We start from the raw sequence: 25,127 nt of genomic DNA, 5'->3' as shown, positions 1-25,127 counted from the left end.
GTGGAGGGTCGGGTGGAGGGGGGTCCCTTCTGGGGTGGCAGGGGGCCCGGTAGCACCCCTCCCAGCCTGGTGCCTGGGGCTCCCTAACACCTCCTACAGCTCCTGGGTTGGCTCCGGTCCTGGCCACTCCACACACCCTCCCAGTATCTTTTCATTATGTCCCTTTTCTGCTTTTATCAGCGAGAAGTGGCTTCTGTTGCTTGTTCAGTGAAACAGTACATCGGGAAACCAGACTACTTCTAACATCAGTAAAATACCAACCTCGGTCAGCTCGCCGGGCAGACCGTGCAGCACAAAGGCCTGAACTGGGCTGTGCGAACGGCTTACGTGAAGGGTCCTCAGCATCTGTCTTCAGAGATACAGAAGCTGATGATTCAGGTAAAACCTCAGGGTGGGATTGAGGAATCCAAAGCTGGTTGGTTTCAAAGGCTAACTGGTCAGACCAGACCCCTGAGCTGTGGTCAGAAGCCTGGCTCAACGTCACGCAGACTCAGCGCCCTAAGTGCCGGGTGGGGCTGGTGCTGTTCCCTTTGCAGGCTCTCGTTGGGGATTCACTGTAGCCCCTTAAATACAGCAGAAATTCCAGCCCCATTAGCCCCCACCCTGAGTGTTCCATGACACAAATCCCGGGAGTGTTTAATTTTCATCTTTGTTTAGGAGGATGAAGGTGGTTCAAGAGAAGACATAAATTCACACTTAGTGACACAAGGTCACAGCCAGTACTTCCTCCACGGAGAGCTATGTGCTCCCACAGTGGTGGCTGGGGGCTGGGCAGAGACCCTCTGCTGGTCCCAGAGGGACTCGCTCATCTGGCCACAACTCATGGGTTGGACAGAAGATCCAGAGGGTGACAGAGCATCTTTCCTGGGAATTTGGAACTGACACATAGAAATCAAGTTCACTCATCTGGAGTTTGGCGGAGGGGAGGGGCGGTGGTTGGAAATCAAATGAAACCAGAGCATGAGAGAAACTTAGAAGTGAAAGAGCGAGAGACAGAGAGACTGAGCTTGTGAGAGCAAATAGTCAGAAAGAAGGCAAACAATCAGGGGACAGAAGAATTCCAGCTCCTGACTGTGTAGTCTGTCCCAGCCCATCAATGACCCCGCGAGATGTTTAATAACATTCCAGTTTTGCAGATTAGGAAACAGGCTGAAAGAGGTGGGGGCTGGGTTTGGGTGCACAGTTAATTCAATTGCCACTGGACCCCACACTTCCCATTGCCTGAAGGCACCCTAATCCTCACTGGGACCCCTGTGGTCCCCTGACAGCCCAGCACCCTGATCAAAGGGACCCTGCGGGAGTGGGAACCCCTCTTGAGTGTGGAGAGTTCCCTGCCCCGAGATGCCATGCATCAGCAAGCTCCCGCTCACCCCAGGTTAACATCAGCCCAGCTGTACAGTCTCCCAACCCGCTTCCCTCCCTGCCAGGCACCCCCATCCTTACCACCGAGTGTACTGCAGGAATTCAGGCACAGGGATGCCCAAATCAACACGAGCCCATCGGCTATAGAAAAAGCAGACTCCCAGGCCCACCTGGGTTGCGAGGGGACAGAAGGTGTCCTCAACTTTCATGTGTCTAAGACAATCTTCTTCAGCTGGAGGTTCTAGAGAAAAATAAAAGGTCCAAAACATAGTTCGGTGAGGAATTCCTCCAAGGACCTGACTCCAGTGTCTACAACCATGTGTACCTACCCCCGGAATTGGGGTGAAGGTGGATTATTGATCAGCACAACCCCTGGTGGCCCAGCTCCTTGGCTTGGCTGCCCAGAGGGGGCTGGGGGAATGGGTAAGGCCAGGGCACTCAGGAAAAGCACAGAGGACCTGACCTCTCCCTTCTGCACTCGTAAACCCTTCCCCAAATCTCAAGGCATTGGACAGAGATCCGCCACAATAATGAGATGCTCCCATCTCTTCACTCACTCCTGTCGGTTCACTTACATGCTGAGCATCCACTGGGTCCCAGGACAAGACACATAGGATGGCTGATGGGACAGGCTTGGTCCTTCCCCCTGGAACCTGTTCAATCTGATCAAAGAATGATCACTCATAAAGAGTTTCTCAAAATTATACAGAGACCAAAGACCAACTGCAGAGTGAACCAAATTTAAAAATATATATGAAGATCCCCCAGTCTCCCCGCCTAAGGTTAACAGCATAAAGCAAAAAGTTCTTGCCTTTAATCAGCAGGGAAGTTGTCACCCCCTCTCAGGTGGAAAGGAGAGTTATTCTTTGAGCACGTCACAGAAGTGCTCCATCGGATTGGACCAGGGCATCTACATTCATTCAGCAAATGTGTATAAGCTCCTACTACATACGGGAATCTCCTAACTAGACCGTTCCCAAGGCTCTCGGGCTTTATCAGTCAACAAAATAGACATGACTCCCCATCACTGGGGGCTCAGAATTTTAGCAGAGGAAACAGGCAGCATGTTGGGGTAGCAAGAGTTTGGAAAAATTTTTAAAAAAGAGTGATATGAGCAAACTCGGGTGATGGCGGTGGGGTGGGAGGCAGGCAGGAGAGAATAAGGCAATCCTGGCAGATCTCACGGAGTAATGAACTTGAAGCAGAATAGATCCGGAGGAAGAAGGAAGAGCCGGAGCCAGAGGCCCCCAGAGTGAGGGGGAGAGTGTGGGCAGAGAGGCAGAGCACGCCGGGTCCTGAGGCCTTTGTGACGACTTTGGCTCCTAATGACATGGTGACCCGTTTAGTGAGTTTTGAGGGGAGGGGTGATGTAGTCCAACTTATGCTTTTGTGTTTGTGTTTTTTGGGGGGAAGTAATTTATTTATTTTAATGAATGTGCTGGTGATTGAACCCAGGATCTCAAGCATGCTAAGCATGCGCCCTACCACTGAGCAACACCCACCACCCCCAATGTATGTTTTTACAGGCTCCCTCTGACTCTGTGTGGATGAGAGATTGTAGGAAAGCAAAGATGGAAACAGAAGGCTATTGGTATCCAGGAAAGGCTGAAGGTGGCTCTTAGGAGGGCGGGGAGCAGAGAGCAGGTATTTAATTAAGACAGAATATCCAGAATTTTCTAACAAGCTGGATTTGCTGTCTGTGAGTGTAAAAGAAAGAGAGAGAAAGGACATGGTTCCAACATCTGGGCCTGGACAATGGGAGGGATGTCCTCTCCGGATGGGAAAGGGGATGGGAAAAGGTGGGGCTGAGCAGGTGGAAAGGGGCTGGTATCAGCTCAGTTCTTCAATGTCATGGTTAAGGGGTGTGTTACATATTGCCACAGAAGTGCCTAATAGGTAGAGGAATCTGTTTTCTTTTTCTTTTTAACATTTAAAAAATATAATTAAACATATTAATTGTATTATGTGAATGATTTGGGAATTTTGTTTCATGCCAAGTTATATGTTATATATAGCCAAATGGAGCATATATCAAAAAGGGGAGAAATGAGGGCTTTCACATAAACTGACTGTCCGTAACGTAGGTAAAATTTCAATAAAACCAGTCTTCAGGGCAAAAACCTCATCTCGGTGTTACATAAAAATAAATGAAAAACGACTATGTTGATGTACCATTATTTCATGTTACATAATAGCCCCAAACTAACAGTGTTTAACTATGAGGCTTGTAGAAATACTATTCGCTTTATTCACATAAATACAGAAGTGCAGAAATGTTCTAAGGTAGAATTAGCATCTTAGTGGAAATAATACATATTTGAGCATTTTACATGATATATATGTACTGATTCAAAATTTGGAAAAGTAATTTCATAGTAGAACATATGTATGAATGTGAAAGCAAGATGAATGAAAGGAAAAGAATGTGATGTGAGTCTCAGGGATAAAGGCTCAGATGGAAAGGGGAAATCAGGGAATTTTGGAGAAATCGAGAAATTGATGGCATGCCAATTTCCAAGGCTGGGTTGCTTCCACCAAAGGAATAGCAGAGAGAGAGAGGAGAGGCCCAGGAACCCACCCTGGGGAACACCCACAGTATATGTTTGGAAAAAACAGGAGACATTGGCAAAGGACCAGCCAGCAGGCCAAAAGCAGAAACAGACAGAGAGATGGGCTGGAGGTTGAGTGAAGCAGGAACACGGGGTAGGAGGGATGGAAGAGCTGGGTCAAATGCTGCCGAGGGGCCAAGCATGATGAGGAGTCAAAATTGACCACTATATTTAGCAACATGGGGTCACTGATGGCCATGACAGGGCAGTTTCCATAGAGCGAGGGATCAGGCGAAAAGCCAGAATGGGTGTAAAAGGGGATGGCTCAAGAGAAGATGCAGACAGTGAGTTTAAACAACTCCTTAAAGATTTGCTGCAAAGACACAGGGTGGCAATTGGTGGGGGTGAATTAGGGTCAAGGAGTGCTGTTGGTTTAAGAGGATGGACGTTTATATACTGATGGTGCCAACTAGCAGGAGAACAAAATAGATGAGGCAGTGAAAGAGAGGATGGTTTTGGGAGTGACAACCCAGAGAAGATGGGAGGGATGGGGCCTCGGGGACTTTTGGAGGAACTGGCTTTCGATGCCACTTTTAATAAGCGGTGGGGCACCGAGAGTGAGGTCACAGACATCAGAAGGCGAGCGGATGTGCTGGGAGTTGCTTGTGAAATTTCTCTTCTGTTGGCTTGTTTGCTTGTTCAAAGTAGAAAACTAACCTTACCAGCTGAGGAACAAGGAGGAAGAAAGAGTTACTGGAGCCATGAGCAGAAGATAAGAAAGAGCCTTCCAGGGAGAATGGGACAGTAAAAAGGGCAGGGGGAGGCGGGGGAGTGCGCTCCCAGAAAGTTACATTTTCTCTTTGACGTCCCCAAATGTGTGACGTGTTATTACCCTTCCTGCTGTCTACAAAATAAAAATTAATTATGGTTCAGAGGAAATGCTATTTCATTCTAAGAGGCTGCCTGTTTCTCAGGAATGGTCATCTTAAACTGCAAATATTACAAACAATGTTGAAAAGATGAACCTGTGTACCTAAAATCCCCTATTTTCTATTAATCTGTTTACTACTTAGTTCCCCTATCAATAACACATAACAAATACTGCCATGATGGAGGTACACCGATGCTTAAAAGGAAATGAGATCTGTATCCTTTTGCTAAATTCCATGGCTTCCTTAATATGCAGTTCCACTTGGAATTTAGGAATGTCTGGTATAAGAAGTGAGAAACAGTTTGAGAAAATCCCGGCTCAGAATTATACATCACAACCACATCTCACAAGTATATACAGCCGTAAAAAAGTTTAAAAGCAAAACTCCGTAACTACTCTTAAAGACCTTTGCAAACCTGGGCCTGCCAAGATGTTTCCAAACTGGAAAGGAACTCCAATCTCTTGCCTGGTACCGGACCAGAGGCTGGCCAGCCTTTTCTGTAAAAGCAAGAGAGTAAATATTTTCAGTTTTGCAGATCATTTTGTTGTAACCATGCAGGTAGGCAATAAGAAAGCTAAGAGCACTGGGAGATAGGAAACAAACGGGCATGCCCACACTCTCCCTTCCACTCAGGGCAGCTTCTCTGTGGTGGGGAGCTTTGCCACAATCACTTGCTTCTTTTTTCCATTGGTTTCTTTGTTTCCACCTTACTGCTCGAGCTCAGAACTTCAGGTGGGCCTGGTCCTTCAGCATCCATGCAGAGAAGGCTGAGCGGGGTTGGGAACCCCACCTGATGGAGAAGAGAGATTACTGGGAGGGACATTGTGGAGGCCACCATGACACGAGACAATCACACCTTCCGGGGTGAAAGGGAACGAAGACAAGGGAAGGACACAGTAGTGGGACCCCTAGGTCGCCTGCCAGGCTTGTTCTCCCTCCACGGCAACCATGGGGGCCTGGGGGGTGTTGGGCTTCAGCTACGGTGATTAGGATGAAGGGACTCAATATAAAGGACCCTCCAACTCCTCACTAGGTTCCAAACGCAGCCCCTCTAAGTCCACCCTCTGAGTTTCTGGAACTCTGCTGGAAGAATACATGAGCAGGCCAGAACCAGAGCCCAAGCCAAACATGACAGGGGTCTCGTGGGGCTGTAACCCCATGCTCAGTGGTCGGGGACTCCTTGCAAATCTGCAGAAATCCCTGTTCCACCTCATTCCTGGGAGAAACCCCAGATCTCCTCCTGCTCTGTCTGTTCTTCTCTTGAGGCTATTGTCCTGGAGGGATGCTGAGTCATTGAACCTGGTCCTCCAAACGTACATAAGCAGCCTGTTCAATAAAACAAATTATGCACTTTTTCACATTTGCCAGTTTTTTGATTCCAGAAAGGCTGTGGGACTCATTCTCACAGTCTCCTGTGCCCCCACCACATGGTGGCCCTCTGCTCATGTAAACACGATTTCCCACAACTGCACCCTGCCTCCCAGCTTGTCAGAGGGGAGTGTCCCACAAAGACACAGGTGTTTGTGAGGATCCTGTCCCCCAGCAGAAAACCTGCTCCTGGAGCCACGGTCAGGGATCTGGCCTCCTAAGCCGCTCAGCTCTAATTCAAAGCCTAAAGTGGGGGCCCCGAACATTGCTGAATGACTTTCTGAATCACCTGGACTGGAGGGGACTGATTTTCTTTCCAGGAATGGAGGTAGCGCAGCCTCCATTTTCAGGGCTGACCTTGACGATGGATCTAGTTCCCCCGACTGCAACACAGGAAGGAGTGGCCCTTCCATCCCACAGGTTGGAGACCCAACCCAAGGGAGTACTGAAGCAGTGCATTGCTGCCAGGTCCAGCATCCCTGCAGAGTGGCCTCTGCCCTTGAATGACCCCCTTCCCAGGGCCTTTCTTGCCCGGACACCACCACACCCCAGGCTGTGCCAGAGCTCTGGGGCTCTGCGTGTCCAGGGCACACAGGTGGCACCTGAGCCAGGTGTCCCCTGGGCCTCAAGGGAGAGAGGTCTGCTTCTGCATCAGGGGAAGGTGACCCCACAAGGCTGGCAGGACACTCTCAATATGGACCTCCAGGAGCCCTGGGAGCAGTTTCCCTGCAGGTGTTAAGAGCCATCATCAGGAGGGCAGGCCCCTCTTTGTGCAGACCATCCAGCAGTGCTGGGCCCACGTGCTGACCTCAGAAATCTACATGCCCCCACGATTCCCCAGGCAACCTCACAACTTCGTCACTTGGTGACCTGGGTACCACGAGCTCCTTGGCCATCCCATGAGGGTGGTCCTTGCAGGCATGGTCTCCAGGTTCTCCTGTTGAGAATTCCCCCTGGGTTTCTGTGGTCACAGAGCAGACACCAGAAGATTCTAGTCCTGCAGTGACCCCCACAGCAGTCAGCTCCCCTGTGCATGTCCAGGGACAAATGACAGCAATTTATTGCCAGGAACCGTGATTCCATACTAAGTTCAGGATCCTGGTAACTCACTCTGCACCCCAAAAAGCTTCCATGAGAAATGTGTGTATTGGGATGTCTGTACCCCTAGAAGAGCTGTTCCTGAGGGTTCCTGGGACCCTCCAGCCCCTCTCAAGGTTCTCAGATCCTGGGTCTAAATTTCTATCTGCCTCTTTTGGTGTACGGCCACCTGTGTCTCGTGGTCACGGGTCACTTTATTGCATGACTTGGCATGTTCTTAGTGCTCGTCCTCCACCCCTGCACTAGACTCCCAAGATGTTCCCACTGACCCTTGGCTCCCTGGGTGGCTCAGGGGGCCCTAAGTCTGCACCCTTCACTCTCCTCCTCTACCCCCACCTCTGGGGCCACCCCTAGGTGGACTTGGAGGTGTTTGTAAATGAGTCTTACACAAGGACATATCTGGACAAAGCAGGACCCCACCCCCGGAAAACTCACCTGCTCCCTTCTCAGAAGAGGACCCCACAGCCCCACATTGCCTCCCAGGGGTCTACTCAGGACACAGTCCCCCAGTTCTGGGCAAGGTGTCTCCCTGGAATCCTTGCTTCCAGGAAGAGTCTCTCTGTCCTTCTTCAGAGTTTAGAGGTGTTCCCATGTCCCTGACCACCAAGATGCCCAGCACAGTCCCTTCAGTGACCTGGAGAGACAAGGAACTTATGTGGCCACAGGTCTCACAGGACACACCTGCTGGGACCCCAGGCTAAAGGGCTGTCCTTCTGCCTTCTCAGGTGTGGCTCCCGTGGTATCTTTTTGCAGGGGGCCCAAACGGGGAGTGTGGCCCAAAGCAGTTCATGGGGCTCTCTGGGCAGGGAAGACTTGGGCCAGGTGGCCTTGCCTGGTTTCCCTGCTGGGCCACTCTGAAAACCCCCGCTCCTCTGGCTGTGGCTGGAGGCCCCTCAAACCTCAGGGCGGGGCTCTTTCTCTCAGCCTCCACTGACTCCAAAGCCACGCTGGTGCTGGCGAGGGGAAAGAGCTTTCTTGCCTTCTTTTGGCCAAGTTGCCACAGGTGGATGCTGCGGGGAGCTGGAGAGAGAGGTAGCACTTGCTCAGATGTGAGTGGTTAAGCAATTTGACACCCTGTCAACTAGCCTTAAACATTGGAATGAGGTCTTTCCCGGTAAAGCTGGAAGTTACTTTCAGTAACTTGTCTAAAGATTTCTTTTTTTTTTCCACTTAAAGACTCATAAAACCTCTCCCAGGTCATTCCTGGTATGGACCATTATCCAGGGATCAATCAGGAAATGCAGGAGGAGAGGGGTGGGGGTGGGGGAGAGGGGAGGTTAGATCAGAGCCCACGGAGAGGAGATGCCCCTCCCAGGAGCCTCACACTGGGCAGTGGCTTCTGGCATCCAGCTCTCCTGTTCTCAGGCCCATTCCATCTGCGGGGTTTTCCAAAAACATAATGGTGGAAGGGCCATGGAGGACACCTAGAACTTCCAGAATAGACAGGGGGAGCAGAGTTACCATGCTGGCCCTGGGTTTGGAGACAGACCTGCAGTGGAGACCACAGGCTTCTGAGAAGCCAGTTTCGAAATAAAGGCAGTATGCACTGGAATACCCGGCTCGAGAGAGTGCTTCATCATAGACATGTAATTTACATAGTTCTCACCACTAAATTCTGTGTTCCCAACACGCTACATGAATGACGGCTTCAACACACATTCATTTCTGAGATGTGAAAAAGTGTAGAGCCGCTCTTTCATCCTGCATAATGGGCATGGCTACACTTAAGAACACTTACCAAGATTTCTCAGCAAGAGCCAATTTCGAAATAAAGGCAGTTTGTGCAGGAAAACCCTGTTGGAGTGAGGGCTTCCCCATACACATGTAAGTTATAGAGTTCCCCTCACCATGAAACGCTGTTCCCAACATGCTACATGCATGAAGGCTTCGACACACATTCAGTTCTAAGCTGTTAGCATGTGGAGAGCCGCTCTTTCATTCAGCACAAAAGGCATGGTTACACCCAGGAAGATTTACCCAGATTTCTCAGCTGCTTCCTTCAGCCAGATTCAAAATAAAGGCAGTTTGTGCTGGGAAAGCCTGTTGGAGCGTGTTCAGAGCTGTTTCGGGCTCTGTCCCAGCTGGAGGGTGCAAAGCCCAACCTCCAGAAAGAGGGACCAGGACCCCACCCGCCAGGTGGTGTTGCCTTTGTAGGGGAACAGTGATCTTTGGGTAAGATATATTGCGGCTCTCTCTAAAAACTGCTTTGACTTAAGTTTGCATCCTAGTCACCAGTTCCAGGACAACAGAAAAGGCATACCCTACATCCCTTTGCACTCAACTCTTCCCAAAAGAGCAAATATTTGTCCATGAAAATACCAGCTGCTCTTCTAAGGCCCACTAAATACCCAGCAGTGTGGGCGGTGCACTCTTGATCAGGGACAGGTGGAGAGGGAACAGCGGTCCTCCAGCAGGCTTGGCCTGGTGTGGCAGCTGCGCTGTGGGTGCGTGGTGGGGAGGGAATGCAGGGAATCCTGTTTGAGGGGCCTCTGTGCACGCCTGCATTATAGTCTGAGGTTTCATACAAAGGCTCCAGGCATCCTAACTGGTCAGATACAGCCCCCACCCTTGGGCTGGAACCACCAGGAGATAAGTACCTGTAACAGGGACGGTGCCTGGTGTGGGGACAGGTCATGGGACACTCCGGGGGCAGGGGCGGTGGTGCTGGGGAAGGCAGGGGATGCAGTGAAGGGTGGAGGGAGCAGGGTCCTTTGCTTGGGGGTGCGAGTTCTTTGGGAGACCACAGGGAATGGCACACATCATCCCCACCCTATACCCCAAATTCCTAGCCCCGCCAACACAGGGGCTGCTCTGCACCCTCTCAACGTGGCTCTCCTGTAAGACCGCACCCAACCAGGCATCTGGCACCCTGCCCTACCTCCCCTCTTGGGACAGATCCCGTTTTCTTGGAAACTGCCTAGCAGCGCGTATTCAAGGCCGGCAGCCGGCCTGGCGGATCTGCACTTCAGGTGCCCTACCTGGCCAGCCGTGCCTGCCTGGGCTCAGTCCTCTATCTTGCCCACCGGTAGCCTGGGTCCACTTCCGGTGCAAGCGGAGGCCGCGGAGCCCTGGCTGAGCCCCGCACAAGGACAGGTGAGGGTGCCCCCACCCCGCCGCCCCGTCCACTGTTGGCAGCATTGCCCCAGCCTCCGGCCGGTGCCACCTGCAGCTGAGGACCTCCGCGCAGCCCCGCCCGCCCCGGCCCCGCCCAGCTGCCCCATAAGCCTCCCCCCACCCCCGTCCTGGCCGCGCCCTTGCTCCCATTGGCTCCGAAAGTTCTGCCCTTGCACGTCTAGCCTCGGGAGGACGCAGACGCAAGCGCTAGGGGAGGGCCCCGCGGCGTTGCCATGGATAAAGACGCCGCGCTCCTCGCGGGCTGGCGTGCGCTTCTGGGGCAGGCAGCGGGCTCCGGAAGTGTGCAGCTGCCCGGGGCCATGGCGGTGTTTGCTGCTGGGGATGGCGGCTTGCTTGGCCGGGCCACTAGTTCTGGCCGCGTCAGTCGGCGGCCGACATCCTTTCTGGGGCGGCGTCTCACAGACGGTAAACGTACGGCAGCGCCGTTGGCGGGGCCAGTGGACATGGACCGGGGTGGGATCCGGGTTGGTGTGGCGGCCGGGGAGGGCTGAGGTCATGATGGCAGCCCTTCTTGGTGAAACAATAAAATGAATAGCCATTTTCACAAGACCTCTGAGTAAATCTACTAGGGAACTTCATCCTGGACTGAGGAAGAGGACTGGGGAGGAGGGGGCATTCAGGGGCACAGAGAACCATGGGCCACCTGTCCCACGATGGACTTTAGACTCACCCTCACCCTTCAGGAACTACTAAATACACACAGACAGAGTGCTATGGACAAGATTTTTTTTTTTAAACAAATCCCTGAATCCCTAGCAGGTCTTGTTTCTACCCATACACAAATGGCTTACGTGCATAATGTTTCACAAAAGCCTTAAAATATTATCACCCCAACTTGACACATCAAGAAACTGAGGTAGAGAAGTTTATCACATTCTACAAGATTAGAGAGAGGCCACGTCAGACACCGTATTTAAATCCAAGCCCCTGCTCCAGTGCTCACACTAGAAAGTGTGACATACTGCCCCTTTCCTGCCCTCTCCCTGCAATCAATCTCTGAAGAGTCTTTTCTGTGTCACCTGGAATCACAATCACATTCATTTTCCACAAAGAGGTATGTCACTCCTTGGAGAACTTTTCAAAATCTAAAGGGTTGGTTTGAGAGGAGAGATTTGCATTTTCTGTTTCTCAAAGGAAACATGGCTTTAAAAGAAACTGAAAAGTAGTTATCTAGTCTAAGCCCTCATTGTGCAGAGAAAGAACCGGAGGCTCAGAAGAGATGAGGAAAGGGCCTTATTAACAAATATTGCCTCAGTGCAGCACCAAGCCAGACCTGGCACTTCTAGGGGAGGATCTGGAAGGCCCAGGAGAATGAGTGTTAGAAAACAGAAAGAGAAGAAGCATACAAGGCCCCGTCTCTTCACCACCATAACATGAATTTCCACCAAATTACCCAGAATGGGTGCAGCCAATATTAAGTTTGTCAAAAGAGGTTATAGAATTCTCAACCATAGTGGAAATTCCAACATTTACTGTGCTTTTTTCCCAGTTCAAGCATCAATTCAGTGGGCACTCTGTACCAGGGACTACACGAGGCCTGGGGTTCTCCCAAATACAGATCTCTATTACCACGTGTGCAAACCACATTAAGGCCACCAGAAGAAAAGCGCCCACAGATAAGATGGAATTACTGAAACTGAAAGCAGCAAAAGAGCATATATTACTAGGGAAAACGGTGCTCCTAGTAATGGACACATGGACATAGAATGCAAACTGTGTTTAGCAGGCAGGAAAGGGGGGATTAACAGATACAAATTAGTAAATATAAAATAAATGACAAGGACCTGCTATATAACACAGGGAACTATATTCAATTTCTTGTAGTGATTTATACTAAAAACAATCTAAAACATATATATATACATATGCATATGTTTATAACTGAATCTCTGCTGCACACTTGAAAATAACATTGTAAATTGACTACACTTAAATAAAAAATAATTTTAAAAAATAAGTAAAAATAAATGCAACGCCATTAAGAAAAAATAAAAGAACTCTCTAATCCCCTTAACTGTAGGTGGTCGAGAAATCTAGCTGCAAACACCAAGTCCACTGGATCACTCCAGCACTGGCTGTCACTCTTTCTGACCATCAGAGAGTCACTTGCTTCACTGAGGTTACTTTTCTCTTCTGTGAAAGGCTACAGTTGCAACTAACGATGTATAGAATCTCATCATTCACAAGCCCAAAAAGTAGTGAGAACTTCACATGGGCCAGGCTCTGGTCAGATGAAAAGATAGGGTCCCAGATATATTCATGGGTAGAAGAAGTTTATGCCATAAAGTTATAAATTCTTCCTGTTTTGATAGACAGATTCATTTCAATTCTGGTTAGAATTCCTACCAGATTTTTCTTGGAATATAACAAGTTAATTTATGGTCAGGAATAGCCAAGAAATTTCTTTAGAACCACCACTTGGGAGGGGTGGATAGGTCATTCATTTCCACTGCTCTTTCTGAAGTGATGAAAACGTTCTGGAATAATAATGGATGCACCACTGTGAATATGCTAAAAGCTGCTGAATTGTACCATTTAAATGGATGGAATTCATGGTTTGTGAACTATATCACAATAAAACTGTCCTATGAAAATTATTTCTTGACAATTATTTTTCAGTTTATACACTAGTCTGTCCCACAATTTAAGAAAAACAAAAAACCTAAACAAGCCAAACTATGCCAGGAGCACTTTAGGACTGCAATATCCCTGGGTCTCCAAGGCCTCTGGTGGTGCTGTTCCTGTTAACGCACAGTAGCTGGGCTGGGCTAGTTAGGGACTGTAACTATCTTTTCAAAATCGAGGATCACTCCTTTCACCCTGGGAGAGGGAAGGAAGGAGGATGTCACAGCCTCATGCCTTCAGCACATTTTTAACAGAACCAAGCCCTGCTTTCACCACTGCAATCCCTCTCACTATAAAAACACGTGACATCAACAAGCACCGCCATCATAACACCTGAAAGTGTTCAAGGTACTTACCTGAGGCAGAAACATGGAGGGGGGAGACAGAACCTCGCTTAGCAGTGACGCTCCCTTTTCCCGACTCCACCAGGAGAAGCTGGGCGTTAGAGCCGGAGGCTTTCAGCCCAGGTAGCAGCGCCCACGCCACAGAGCTGGTCCTCAGGGAGCGGGAAAGGGAGAGCAGGGCAGCCCCGGGGTCGCGGGGCAGGGAAAGCGGGGAGGGGGACGCGGGCTGCAGCCTCGCTCGGAGGACAGCCCCAGCCACAGTCCCAGGCGCCCGCCCCCGTCCGGGTCCGCAGACCCCGCCCGCCCGGGACACAGCCCGCCCAGGGGCGGGGACGGGCCGCCGGACGAGAAGAGGAAGCCCGGGAGGAGAGGACTAGCGGGAGGGAGAGGGGAAGGGGACGCCAGCCGCGGACTGAGGGGATCCCGGCTGGGTGAGAGATGGCAGGTGCACACCAGGCCCTGGACACTGTGGCCGGGACGCCGGGGCAGGTGGCGCTGGCAGAGGGGTCTGGCCTGAGCAATTCATCTGAACACGGGCTGACTAGCGCCCTTGGGGTCTGTGACAGGCGGACCGCCCTCCCGCAGCCGCCTGACCCCTTTCCCAGGAGCCCCCCACCTTGCACTTCCACAGTCAGAGGCCCCGACCCCAGGCAGGAACCAAAGGCCTACCGGGCGACGTAGTTGAGAAGCCTTTGGGCCCGATCCCCGGCTCGGATATGGAGCTCCCAACCAGCGGACCACTTGGCACTGACTGCGCATGCGCAGGAGGGCCAGCGATCCTCTCTGGGTTCTGTGAGAGAAGGTGGGACAGCGAGGGAGGGAGAAGATGGGAGCGGGTGGAGAGGACGGGAAAATTGGAGGGATACAGATGGACAGGATGAGCAGAGAGAAGGAAGGGATCTGGAGAAGGGAGGGTCTTAGAGGAGTTGGAGAAAAAAAGCTTTACCTCTGGGGCACCCCTAGGCGGCAGACCTGCCTCTGTACCCTTCTGTTACCCTTCAAGCCCCGCAGCTCAATTTTACCACCGTGATCCAACCCTCCGTCCGATGCTTCTGCAGAAACCCTAGGGAGATCACACCCGTTGCCCCCACGCGGAGCTGGGATTTCTGTTGCTCTGAGAACCAAGCACCCGCAGGTGTTGTCGCTCAGAACTACCTTGGGAAGAGCACATATTCCCCTTTTACACGCTGGGAAACAGGCAGGCAGGATCTCTGCCTTAGCTCCACTGTCCCAGGTGTTGGGCTGGCGGGGAGCGGGATGGTACAAGATCAGAGCCCCAGACAGAGCAGACTGCCTGAGTGTTGGTGCATAGTCCCCATCCCTCCTGGGTAAACCATACCCCACCCTAGTGGAAACATCAAGGGCTCACAGTAGTTCCCTGGGTGTGGGAGAGCTGTCCTCATGTGAAGGAAAAGTCCAGCTGGGCTAACAAGCTAAGTCACAAATCTAAGTGTGATAAGTGTCAGTTTACTGATCTAAATTATGCTGGGCTATCTCGTAAATATGAAGTTTAGTGTCAGTTTATTGGCCTAACAACCTAACTCGTAATTCCAAGCTCAACAAGTGTCAGTAATTTGATCTGTTACAAATTGATAAGCTCCAGTGTACTTATTCCTTGCTTTTTGTTCTTTGAGCCTTATTGGCTAAGCCCCCTTACTTGTAACTAAGCCTTTAAAACCTCATGTGCACGTCTTGGAGGTACTCAAAACTTCGGAGCCGAAGCCCCTCTGAGCCCACCGGCATAATAATTCTGAGTACTCCAACACTCCGATTGGTGCTTTTGTCTTGGCTGGCCTGTTTCCATAACACTCAGCTCCAGTGCCCAGCTTTCTAGGTAGATAGGAGTGTTACCAAGTCGAAATTAATTCTCCTCAGTGCAGGACAGGCCAATAAGTTGAGAGACCAGATGTTGGGGCATGGAATAGCAAGTTTCTGTAGACCTAGATGGCAAACTAATGTCCTGGAAAACCATCTCCCCAAGTCACAATTCAGGCTCCTTTCCTATGTGCTTGGTTAGTGCAAACTTCTTAGTGTAGGAATTCCTTCTTGTTAGAATCCTTTCTTCTTGCAGCTATCTGCGTGGGTCAGATCCCTGTAAACCTCCAACAAAAGAAACGTTATTTTCTATTCTGCAATTTGCTATCTTTTAATGAATGAAAAAGTGTTAAATATCCTTAAAGGTCAGAGCCTTCAGAATAGGGTCTCCTGTTTATTTCAGGCTCTAGGCAACATTGTTTTACAAGCAAGATGAAGCCTAGGTGACAGAGCATAGGGTTAAATTCAAAGGAACAAATCTAATATGTTGTCAGATTTGTTCTGTTATATTACCCGGCCAGATGCCACTTGAGGATTTAAACCCCTTTAAGTTAAAAATAACTAAAATTTTAAAGGAATTTACATACATAGGTGGGAATGTGCAAAGCATATCTGGAAAAGCACCCAAAGGATAGTAAACAGAGGCATCTCCAGAGAGGGCTGAAAGAACAGAGGATGAGGGAAAACATCTTTCACTTGTGTATTTTTGTTCTCTGAGTTTTTTTAAACCATTTCCTTGTATTTCTTTTTCAGATAAAACAAATGTGTAATGGAGCAAAGGAGTAATTAGCTTAGCAAATACAGCAGCCATGGAATCACTAGTCATCACTTTTGATTTAAGCCAGAAAGCATTTTTTGACTCTCTCCAATGTGCTCTGTCCTGTTTTAAGACTTCTATTAATATTATTATTATTATTATTATTATTATTATTATTATTATTATTATTATTATTATTACTATTACTACAACTACTACTAATGTTACTATTACTATTATTACTATTATTTTATGAAATAATAACACGGTTTACCTCACCCCTGCCCATGGCTGGTGGAAAACCAACCGAGTTTTTCTTGAGTTGTTTTCCAAGGAGTAGAGATGAGTTTATAAACAGAACACATCTTCAGGGTAAAACAGGCAGAGTGCTTTTCCAGCAGGCCAGAGAGCTATGAAGTGTTTTCAACAGAGGCGCCCAGAAGCTGAGAGAGAAAGCCTCCAGGACACTACAAAAAGCTGCCCAAACTGCCGTCTCCATGGTACTACTGAAATAGGAAAGAACAAATCTGACTTCATATTTGATCTGTTTCTTTGAATTTAACAAAGCCAAGTTAATATGCTCCGGTCTTTTCATGGGTTATGATGTCACAGAGGAAACGGACAGGTCAACAAGGAATCACTCTGCCGTGATCCCGGAGCCGGGGAAAGGGATGGGCTGCAAGATGTATGAAGCAGCCGCAACTGTGCCCGTGCTTCTAGGCAGGTATCCAAAATCGCCTCGACAAGGTGTCAAACATTTGTGCCCATGCCCTCATCAACAGACATGTATTAAAGACAAATGGAAACATATAAAAGGCCAATACCCTTGCTGGGTACACCGTCCAAAGAACAAAGTCTCAGTTTGACAACTGGCCATCTCGGTTCCATGGGATTCATTCTTGGAGAACCTTAAAAACCACTCTTCTGTCCTCAAGAATTGCTGCATATTTGTCCTATCTTTGGCTCAGGGATGGAGCACGTTCAAGTGAACTTTAATGTCTGCACAGATTTGACTGTCTTTTTCCAGGTTCACTTGTCCATTCCAAAGAGACTTGAGCTATGTCCATCTTCCGTAAGATCTATTCCCTCCAGTGACAGCTCATTGAGCCTGCAATTAAAAGCCAAGTGAACAAGACTGTCCTCAGCTAAAAAGTTCACCCACCCTTCACTGTTTTCTTAATCTCCTCTCCTGGCTAATTGCAACAGACTAACACCTCCCTCCACCAAGATACCCAACTATGTCATTTTTCTCCCCAAAGAGAAAATAAGGTCCATAAAAGAGGAGACAACTCCATAGTCACCTCTGAATTCTTAGCATATAGTAATGTCAATAAATACAACTCAGATTATTGTTAGTTTCCTTTAAAACCTTTCTGGTTATTTGAATGAGACCTTGGAAGAGAGGTGTTTGCTGTCCAGTATCTTGATCCACAAGACTCAGGAGGCCTTTTTCGGAATAGCTGTTCACTGATTCATTCAAAACACAACTTATCAATCAAGGAGTAGCTGTGCTTTTCTGCCAGGAGTTTGTGGTCACTCTCATGCCAGAACAGCTTTAAACTACATCCTTACTTTGGATTTGTTATTTTTCCCCTCTTCCAACAAAATTGACTTTTCTTACTTTCTTGTCTTGAGGAATTTTTTTTTCCTATTCCACCCTTTAGTAAAGCAAGATTCTCAGGATGGGCTTGGCCCATTATATGATCACCCATCCAACTCCTAGTGTGAGAGGCCTGGGGCTCACAACCTTCCCTCCTGTCAAGGCAACTGAAAATCAGTTCAGGAGCCAACCAGCACACCACGGCTTCTAACGCTCACGTATCTCTCAGAAACCCTGCTTTCTCGTTTGTCTTGGCTTCTGAGAATTTTCCCTCACTTTCTTGACAATGAGTTGTGCAGCTTGAAAGATGAGGAAGGAAGGTTTTATTTCTCAATCAGCATTTTAAGGAACTTGTGTAATGAAGGTTTTCAGGAGTTTTAGTACCCTCCATTGCCGAGACAGAAAACACACTAGACATTTTCTAAATTTAGTTCTCATGTGCATTTTTTCTTTCCTATATTTTTCTTAACTGCTAACAGACATTTTTTAATTTAAAAAAAATAAGGCCCCCAAAAGAATAGAACACTGAAGGGGCAAACAAAATTAAAGGGCAAAGACAGAAAAATGATAACTACTCTACAAAGTTAATGTAATACATACACTATGTATCAGATCAGCAATTCTCAGTAACAGCTAATTGAAACATGACCATGAGGTAAAATTTCTCTCCTGTCAGGACATGGCCAACAGAAAATACAATTAAACCAACAAACTAATTTCCTAAGTCTGGCGAGGTACAGAAGTCTACAAGCTAAATGTGTCTTATTCTAGAAAAGAGGAAGACACACCAGCTCTTTTCTGTGGAGCCTGAGCCCACGGGAGGACGGTGAAGTGAGCTCTGTAAGTACCCAATTAGCAAAGTGAGTGATGAATAAATAGACGTGAGCTTTGATGACAGAGATAATACTACTATTCGTTTGTCCTTTAAAGTATGACTTCACTTTCAGTGATCAATACTTCGGCATCCTTAGGAGTTGAGATTTTAGGAAAATGCACAACCTGGGCCCAGATCTCCTCTTTAAGCTCGTGACACTGCAGTTAGTTGTCTCAAAGGCAGCTCCAACTCCACATGCAAAGAGCTGACTTCACGGTGTTCCTCCCATAGCCGTCCTTACCAGGGCCCCTGGTCGGAGGGTAAGGTCTCCCTGCATCTCCCAACTTAGGCCCATCACTCACAGATGTGAATGGACCCCTCCTTCAGGGACCAGATATCCTCAGACACCGAGTCCCACCACCCTCAACTGACCTACCAGATACTCACTGGCACTCACTCAGCACTGACTCTCTGCTGGACACCACGCTGCACACTGCACAGTGTATCTCAGTGGATCTCCACAACAGTCCTGGGAATTGGGTACATCACTGCTTCAATTGATTAGATAAATTGTTTCACTTCCTTGCGTGCGTCCTTCAAACTGACACGGCTACTAAGCCACAAGCCTGGGCCTGAAAACCACTTGAAAATTGGACACTGCTACACCTCGCAGCCACCCTACTCTGACTCATCACATCATCTCCTGCCAAGCCTTCTAAATGTTTCCAAACTTTCCAGAAGACAAATATGAACTATGAGAGCACCCCACTCTCCTACTTAAAATCTGTCAATGATGGTTCACTCCCCTTAGGAGAAAGCCCAACCAGGCCTGAGCACAGCCTAAGGCCCCAGCATCCGCTTTCCCTGCACGGCCGCGCCGCCTCACCCACCACGCAGCTCTACACGTGCCGTGTCTAGGACAGGGATGCTGACTCCGCACAACCCAGGGCTTGTCTCACTCGAACAATGATCACCTTCTTCAGTGTTCATCTTCTTCATTGCTGACTCTCACAAAAATGTTTTCTCATGATGAATCAATATCTTTTTCCTTACAACTGCCCATCATTAATAATGAGCTCCCCCCAAAGAGAGAAGACCTAATTCTCAGTCTCCTTATCTGTAAAGTGAGAATAACAAGGAAATATGTGAGGTTTCAAGAGAAATAATATTCATGTGAGGCTGAGGGACAATTCCATCATACAGTAAGCATTCAATATGTGCTTACTTAATATTAATAAGAATATATTGCATTCTAGCAACCTTCAATCAATGTTTTATGACTTTGTCCAACAGACTACTGACAAACTGTTGGACGAACCACTTTGAGCAGATCAGCACAAGCATACTGGGAGAGGTAAGTGCTGACTCCAGTTACAGCTGCAGCCACCCAGCACTACGGGGTGGGGGCAGTTTGCTCAAACTCTTACATGTTGCTTGAGCATTTAGTTCTCATTATAGAATAAAGACAGTTGTTCTTTAGTCAAAGCTCCTGAAACATAAATCTTCAAAGATTGATGCAAATTAGGTTTCAAGTACAACACTCTCACTAGAATTTATTTGAAAATTATAGTCTTAGCTACTCCGCACATCAAAAGGGCATAATCTTAATGTATCTGACTAAATACACTGAAAGGGTTGTTTAAAAGTATTTAAGAAGAAGCCATTCAGAATAAGCTCTCAGTATCATCTGCACAAAGACCCACCCAAGGGTCTCATTTCTCACTTCCACATAGGTGTTTTCAAGTAGCTTACCTTGGGTCTTGGTTTCTTATAACACGGGGCGGGGAATAGTTGTGGATAGATTTATGTAGCAAATATATACCAAGGGTATTTGTTGTGAAGGAATTCTACAAATAAGAAGATTGATACATAGTCCCACCCATAAGAAATTCAGCCTTTCCATTTACAACAGCATTAAAAATAAAGTGAGAGATACATTTAACAAAAATTTACAAGATTTGTACATTGAACTTTTTGAAGTATCACCAGAATAAATTTTAAAAGATCTACATATATGGAAGACATCCCATTTTCATGGAATGATTGACAATATTATTAAAAATGTTAAGAATCCTCATAGTGAACTATATATTCAGTGGAATCCCTATCAAAATTCCAGCTGACTTCTATGCAAAATTGAAAAACTGATCCCAAAATTCACATGGACGTGCAAGGGGCACAGGACAGCAAAAACAACCTTGAAAAAGAAGAGTAAAGTTGGAGGACTCACTTTAAAGTGTACTAAAATGCTATAGTACTAAGTCAGTATGATACTGGCATAAGTTTGGATAAATAAGTCTAAGAGACACAATAAAAACCCACGGGGAAAAACTTACATTTACAGACACTTTTCCACTAGGGGGCCAAAAACACTCCATTGAAAGAATAGTCTATTCAACTAATGGTTCAGGGACAGCTGGGTATCTGCAGGCAAAAGAATCAATCTGGAATCTGAACACCCATATTTTATATAACAAATAAAATTAATTGAAAATAGATCACAGACAGAAATGTAAAAATTAAACCTATAAACTTTCTAAAAGAAGACACAGTATAAATCTTTGTGGGCCTAGGATAGGCTTTGGTTTCCTAGATACAAAACCAAGAGCACAAGTGATAGAAGGAAAAAGCAGATAAACTGGACTTCATCAAAACTAAAACCTTTTTCTTACAAAGGACATCATCAAGAAAGTGAAATGACAGGGGAAAAGGGTATCTCAAGTCAGAGAGTGCGTGCTTTGCAAAAAAATAAAATAAATCTTTACATCAAACTACCTCCCTTGTAAAGAAATTGTTTTAATGTTTAAAAAAATATAGTTAAAGGACAATGTGCAGAATAGAAGAAAAATTTTGCAAAGCATGTATCTAATAAGAGAGTAGTATCCAGGATATATAACGAATGCTTACAACTGAACAATACAAAAAAATACACCCAATTTTTAAATTTACCACGAATTTAAATAGATATACAAATGGCCAATAATCATATGAAAAGATGCTCAGCATCACTAGGGAAGTCAAAAACAAAATGAGATCTCATTTTACACCCACTAGGATGGTTATAACCAAAACATGGACAATAACAAATGTCGTTCAGGAGGCAGAGAAACCTCATATGCGGCCAGGGGAAAGGAACAATGTTGCAGCTTCTTTGGAGAAGTCTGGTATTTCCTCAAAAGCTTAGAGTTATATGTCTCAGCAATTCCACTCCTACATATAGAGTCATCTCTCAATATCCTTGGGGGGTTGGTTTCAGGAACCCCACACCCTGGATACCATAATCCAAGGATGTTCGAGTCCCTTTACAATCAACCATCTGGATTCATGTAGTGGAAACTACAGATATGGCGGGGCAAATGTACAGCCAACAGAATGAAAACATATTCTCATAAAAAATTTCACATCAATATTCATAGCAGTATCATTCAGAGTAGCCAAAAGTTACTAACAATATCCATCCATCAATGAACGGATAAACACATTTACCAAGAATAGGCCCACAAACTTTTGGTCATTGAAACTTTGACAAAGGAGGTGAGAACATACAATGGAGTAAAGACAGCCTCTTCAGCAAATGGTGTAGGGAAAACTTAACAGCTGCATGTAAATCATTGAAGTTAGACTACTCCCTCACAGAATATACAAAAATGAATACAAAATGTGTTAAAGACTTAAACATGTAGACAAGACACTATAAACCTCTTAGAAGCAACCATAGGCAAAACATCTGACATACATCTCAGCAATGTTTTCCTAGAGCAGTCTACTCAAGCAATAGAAAAACAACCAAAAATATACAAGAGGGATCTAATTAAACTTACAAGCTTTTGCACAGCTATGGAAACAGTAAGCAAAACAAAAAGACAACCAACCTATGGAATGGGAGAAAATATTTACAATAAATGAAACTGCTAGGGGCTTAATTCCCAGAATATGTACACAGCTTTTACACTTAATAAGAAAGAAAAACAAACAATTCAATTCAAAAATTGGCAGAAGTCCTAAAGAAACATTTCTCCAATGAAGACGTACAAATGGCCAGTAGCCACATAAAAAAATATTCAATATCATTATCAGAGAAATGCAAATCAAAACTGCAATCAAGTATCACCTCTCACCAGTCAGAATAGCCATCATTCAGAAGTTCACTGACAATAAATACTGGAAAGTCTGCGGAGAATTGGGAACACACCTACACTGTGGTGGGGATACAGTTTGGTGGAGCCATTGTGGAAAAGTGTATAGATGTTCCTCTAAAGACATAAAATTGACCTCCCAGATGACCCAGCAATCCCACTCCTGGGCATATATCCAGAAGGAACCCTAATTGAAAAAGACACCTACACCCCAATGTACACAGCAGCACTATTTACAATATCAAGACATGGAAGCAACCGAAATGTCCACTGAGAGATGACTGGATAAAGAGGTTGTAGCATATTTGTCCAATAGACTACTATTCAGCCATAAAATAATAATAAAATAATGACATTGGCAGCAACATCAATGGACCTGGAGAATGTCATTCTAAGTGAAGTAAGCCAGAAAGAGAAAGGAAAATACCATATGAGATTGCTCACATGTGGACTCTAAAAACAAAAATAGAAAGAAACAAAAAATTAAACTTATCTACAGAACAGAAACAGACACAGAGACATAGAAACCAAACTATGGTTACCAGTGGGGAGAGGGTGTGGGAAGGAATAAACTGGGAGTTCAAGATTTGCAGATACTGAGTATGTAAAGAATAAACAGCAAGTTTATACTGTATAGCACAGGAGAATATATTTAATATCTTATAGTAACTTATGTTTAAAAAGAGGATGAAAATGAATACAGGTAGGTTCCTATTTAGCTGAAGTGTTGTGCTGTACACAAGAAACTAACACAAAATTATAAACTAACAAGACTTCAATGAAAATATTTTTAAATAGACCAAAAACGAAAACAAAGGAAAAGGATATTATCAAGCAAAAAGAATAAAGTACTGATTCAGGCTACAATTATGGATGAACCTTGAAACTTTATGCTAAAATAAGCCAGACACAGAAAGCCAAATAGTGCCCTTTAAAGTGAACTGTATCTAAGCGTTTATTGTACTACTCCTGTAAATTTTCCAGAGGTTTGAAATCTATCAATATCAAAATAAAACGTATTATGCATTAAAAACTTAAAACGCTTCCTCACAGGAGGGCTTTAATTATTAAATGCAGAAACGCATATAAAGCTCTTGGAAAAACAATTTGCACGTCCACACACAGTCACTGCTGTCACTGCCACTCAGAGGGTGGTGACAGCGCTGATGAGAGCTGCCTCCACTCGCTCCCCTGCAGAAAGGAGTGAAGGCCTGAGCTCTGACAGGCAGGGTGAGCGTGAACCTGAGTCATACACAGCCACGTTCCAGACTCTGCGTTACCCAACTTTCTTATACAAACTGCAACATGTAATGTAAACACGCTAGAGGGATGTATCTTACAACACAGGGAATACAGACAATGTTTTACAGTAACTATAAATGGAGCATCTATTGTACACCTGAAACTAATATCATATTTTAAATCAGCTATATTTTTATGAAAAATTAAAAAATATTTTTAAAATGCTATCACTTTAATATTCAATTCGGTTTTTAAGTTACTACTAAACAGCTCAGAATGTATAAAAGCATTTAATTGTGCTGTTTGCTTACATATTTATTTACATTCAGCCTCTTGCTAAAAGAGAATTTAAACAATTCTGTTAAACACAGCTTAACAACCATAACAACAAAAGGCAAAACGGAGAGTGAAGAGAAAATGGAGATTCAATACTTAAATGAAACCAGGGGGAAGTAAACTCATAAAAATGGATTCCATGAAGTCAGGGCAAGTGTTAAGGCTGACTAGAAATTCAGCTGTAGGATTCTTGGCAGCGAAACCAAAAAGAAAAGATGATGGGGCGGGTGGTAGAGCGTGTGCTTAGCGTGCACGGGGTCCTGGGTTGAAGCCCCAGGGCTTCCACTAACAGGTAAATACATCTAATTAACTGCCCCCCTAAAAGATCACCAAAGAAAAGAAAAAGAGAAATTTCTTTCCCAAAGAACCCTGATATTAAATTTGGATTAAATATTAAAAAAAAGAAAAAAAGAAAAATTCAAAAGATAAGTGACACTGAAGGAAAACCACAGCTGGCCTAACAAGCTAAGTCACAAATCAAAGTGTGATAAGAGTCGGTTTCCTGATCTAAGTTTTGCTGGGCTACCTGGTAAATCTGAAGTTTAGTGTCAGTTTACTGGGCTAATAAGCTAACCCGAAAATCCAAGGTCAACAGTTGTCAGTAACGTGATCTGTTCCAAATTGATAAGCTTCAGTGTACTGATTCCTTGCTTTTTGTTGTTTGAGCCTTATTGGGTATTAGCCCCATACTTGTAATTAACCCTATAAAACCTCATGTGCACGTCTTGGAGGTGCTCAGAGCTTTGGAAAAGAAACCCCTCTGAGCCCGCCAGCGTAATAAATCTCAGTACTCCAACCCTCTGTGTGATTCTTATTTCTTGGCTGGCCTTTTGTTTCCATAACAACACAAGCGATAATGCCCGTGAGATAAATCTGGGGAGGCTGCTGGTAAGTCGCCATGTCTCACGTGGGAAAATCTGAAACATCCTTCTCACCACTCAGAGTCATCATAAGCCCACACCACACCTCCTGCCGTTAAATGCAGGAGCAGGGTTAGGGCCCGGCCTTTGCTGT

General features: G+C 46.2%; 1 protein-coding gene across 1 annotated transcript in view; it reads right to left on the bottom strand.

Moving 5' to 3' along the window:
* Positions 1-377: 377 nt before the first annotated feature.
* LOC140695173 (uncharacterized) overlaps positions 378-25,127 on the bottom strand; it is a 74,689-nt gene continuing 49,939 nt past the window's right edge. The window contains exons 6-13 of the mRNA XM_072958035.1: positions 8,142-8,329; positions 7,745-7,943; positions 6,053-6,169; positions 5,459-5,633; positions 5,259-5,340; positions 1,938-2,024; positions 1,444-1,603; positions 378-563 (exon numbers count right to left, since the gene is read on the bottom strand). Coding sequence (XP_072814136.1) covers positions 7,797-7,943; positions 8,142-8,329 — 335 coding nt within the window. The 3' untranslated portion in view covers positions 378-563; positions 1,444-1,603; positions 1,938-2,024; ... (2 more) ...; positions 6,053-6,169; positions 7,745-7,796. The remainder of the gene's footprint in view (positions 564-1,443; positions 1,604-1,937; positions 2,025-5,258; positions 5,341-5,458; positions 5,634-6,052; positions 6,170-7,744; positions 7,944-8,141; positions 8,330-25,127) is intronic.

The sequence above is a fragment of the Vicugna pacos genome, unplaced genomic scaffold (genome assembly GCF_048564905.1).
Source record: "Vicugna pacos unplaced genomic scaffold, VicPac4 scaffold_165, whole genome shotgun sequence".
Taxonomy (NCBI): Eukaryota; Metazoa; Chordata; class Mammalia; order Artiodactyla; family Camelidae; genus Vicugna; species Vicugna pacos.
This window is presented reverse-complemented; position numbering and strand designations above follow the sequence as displayed.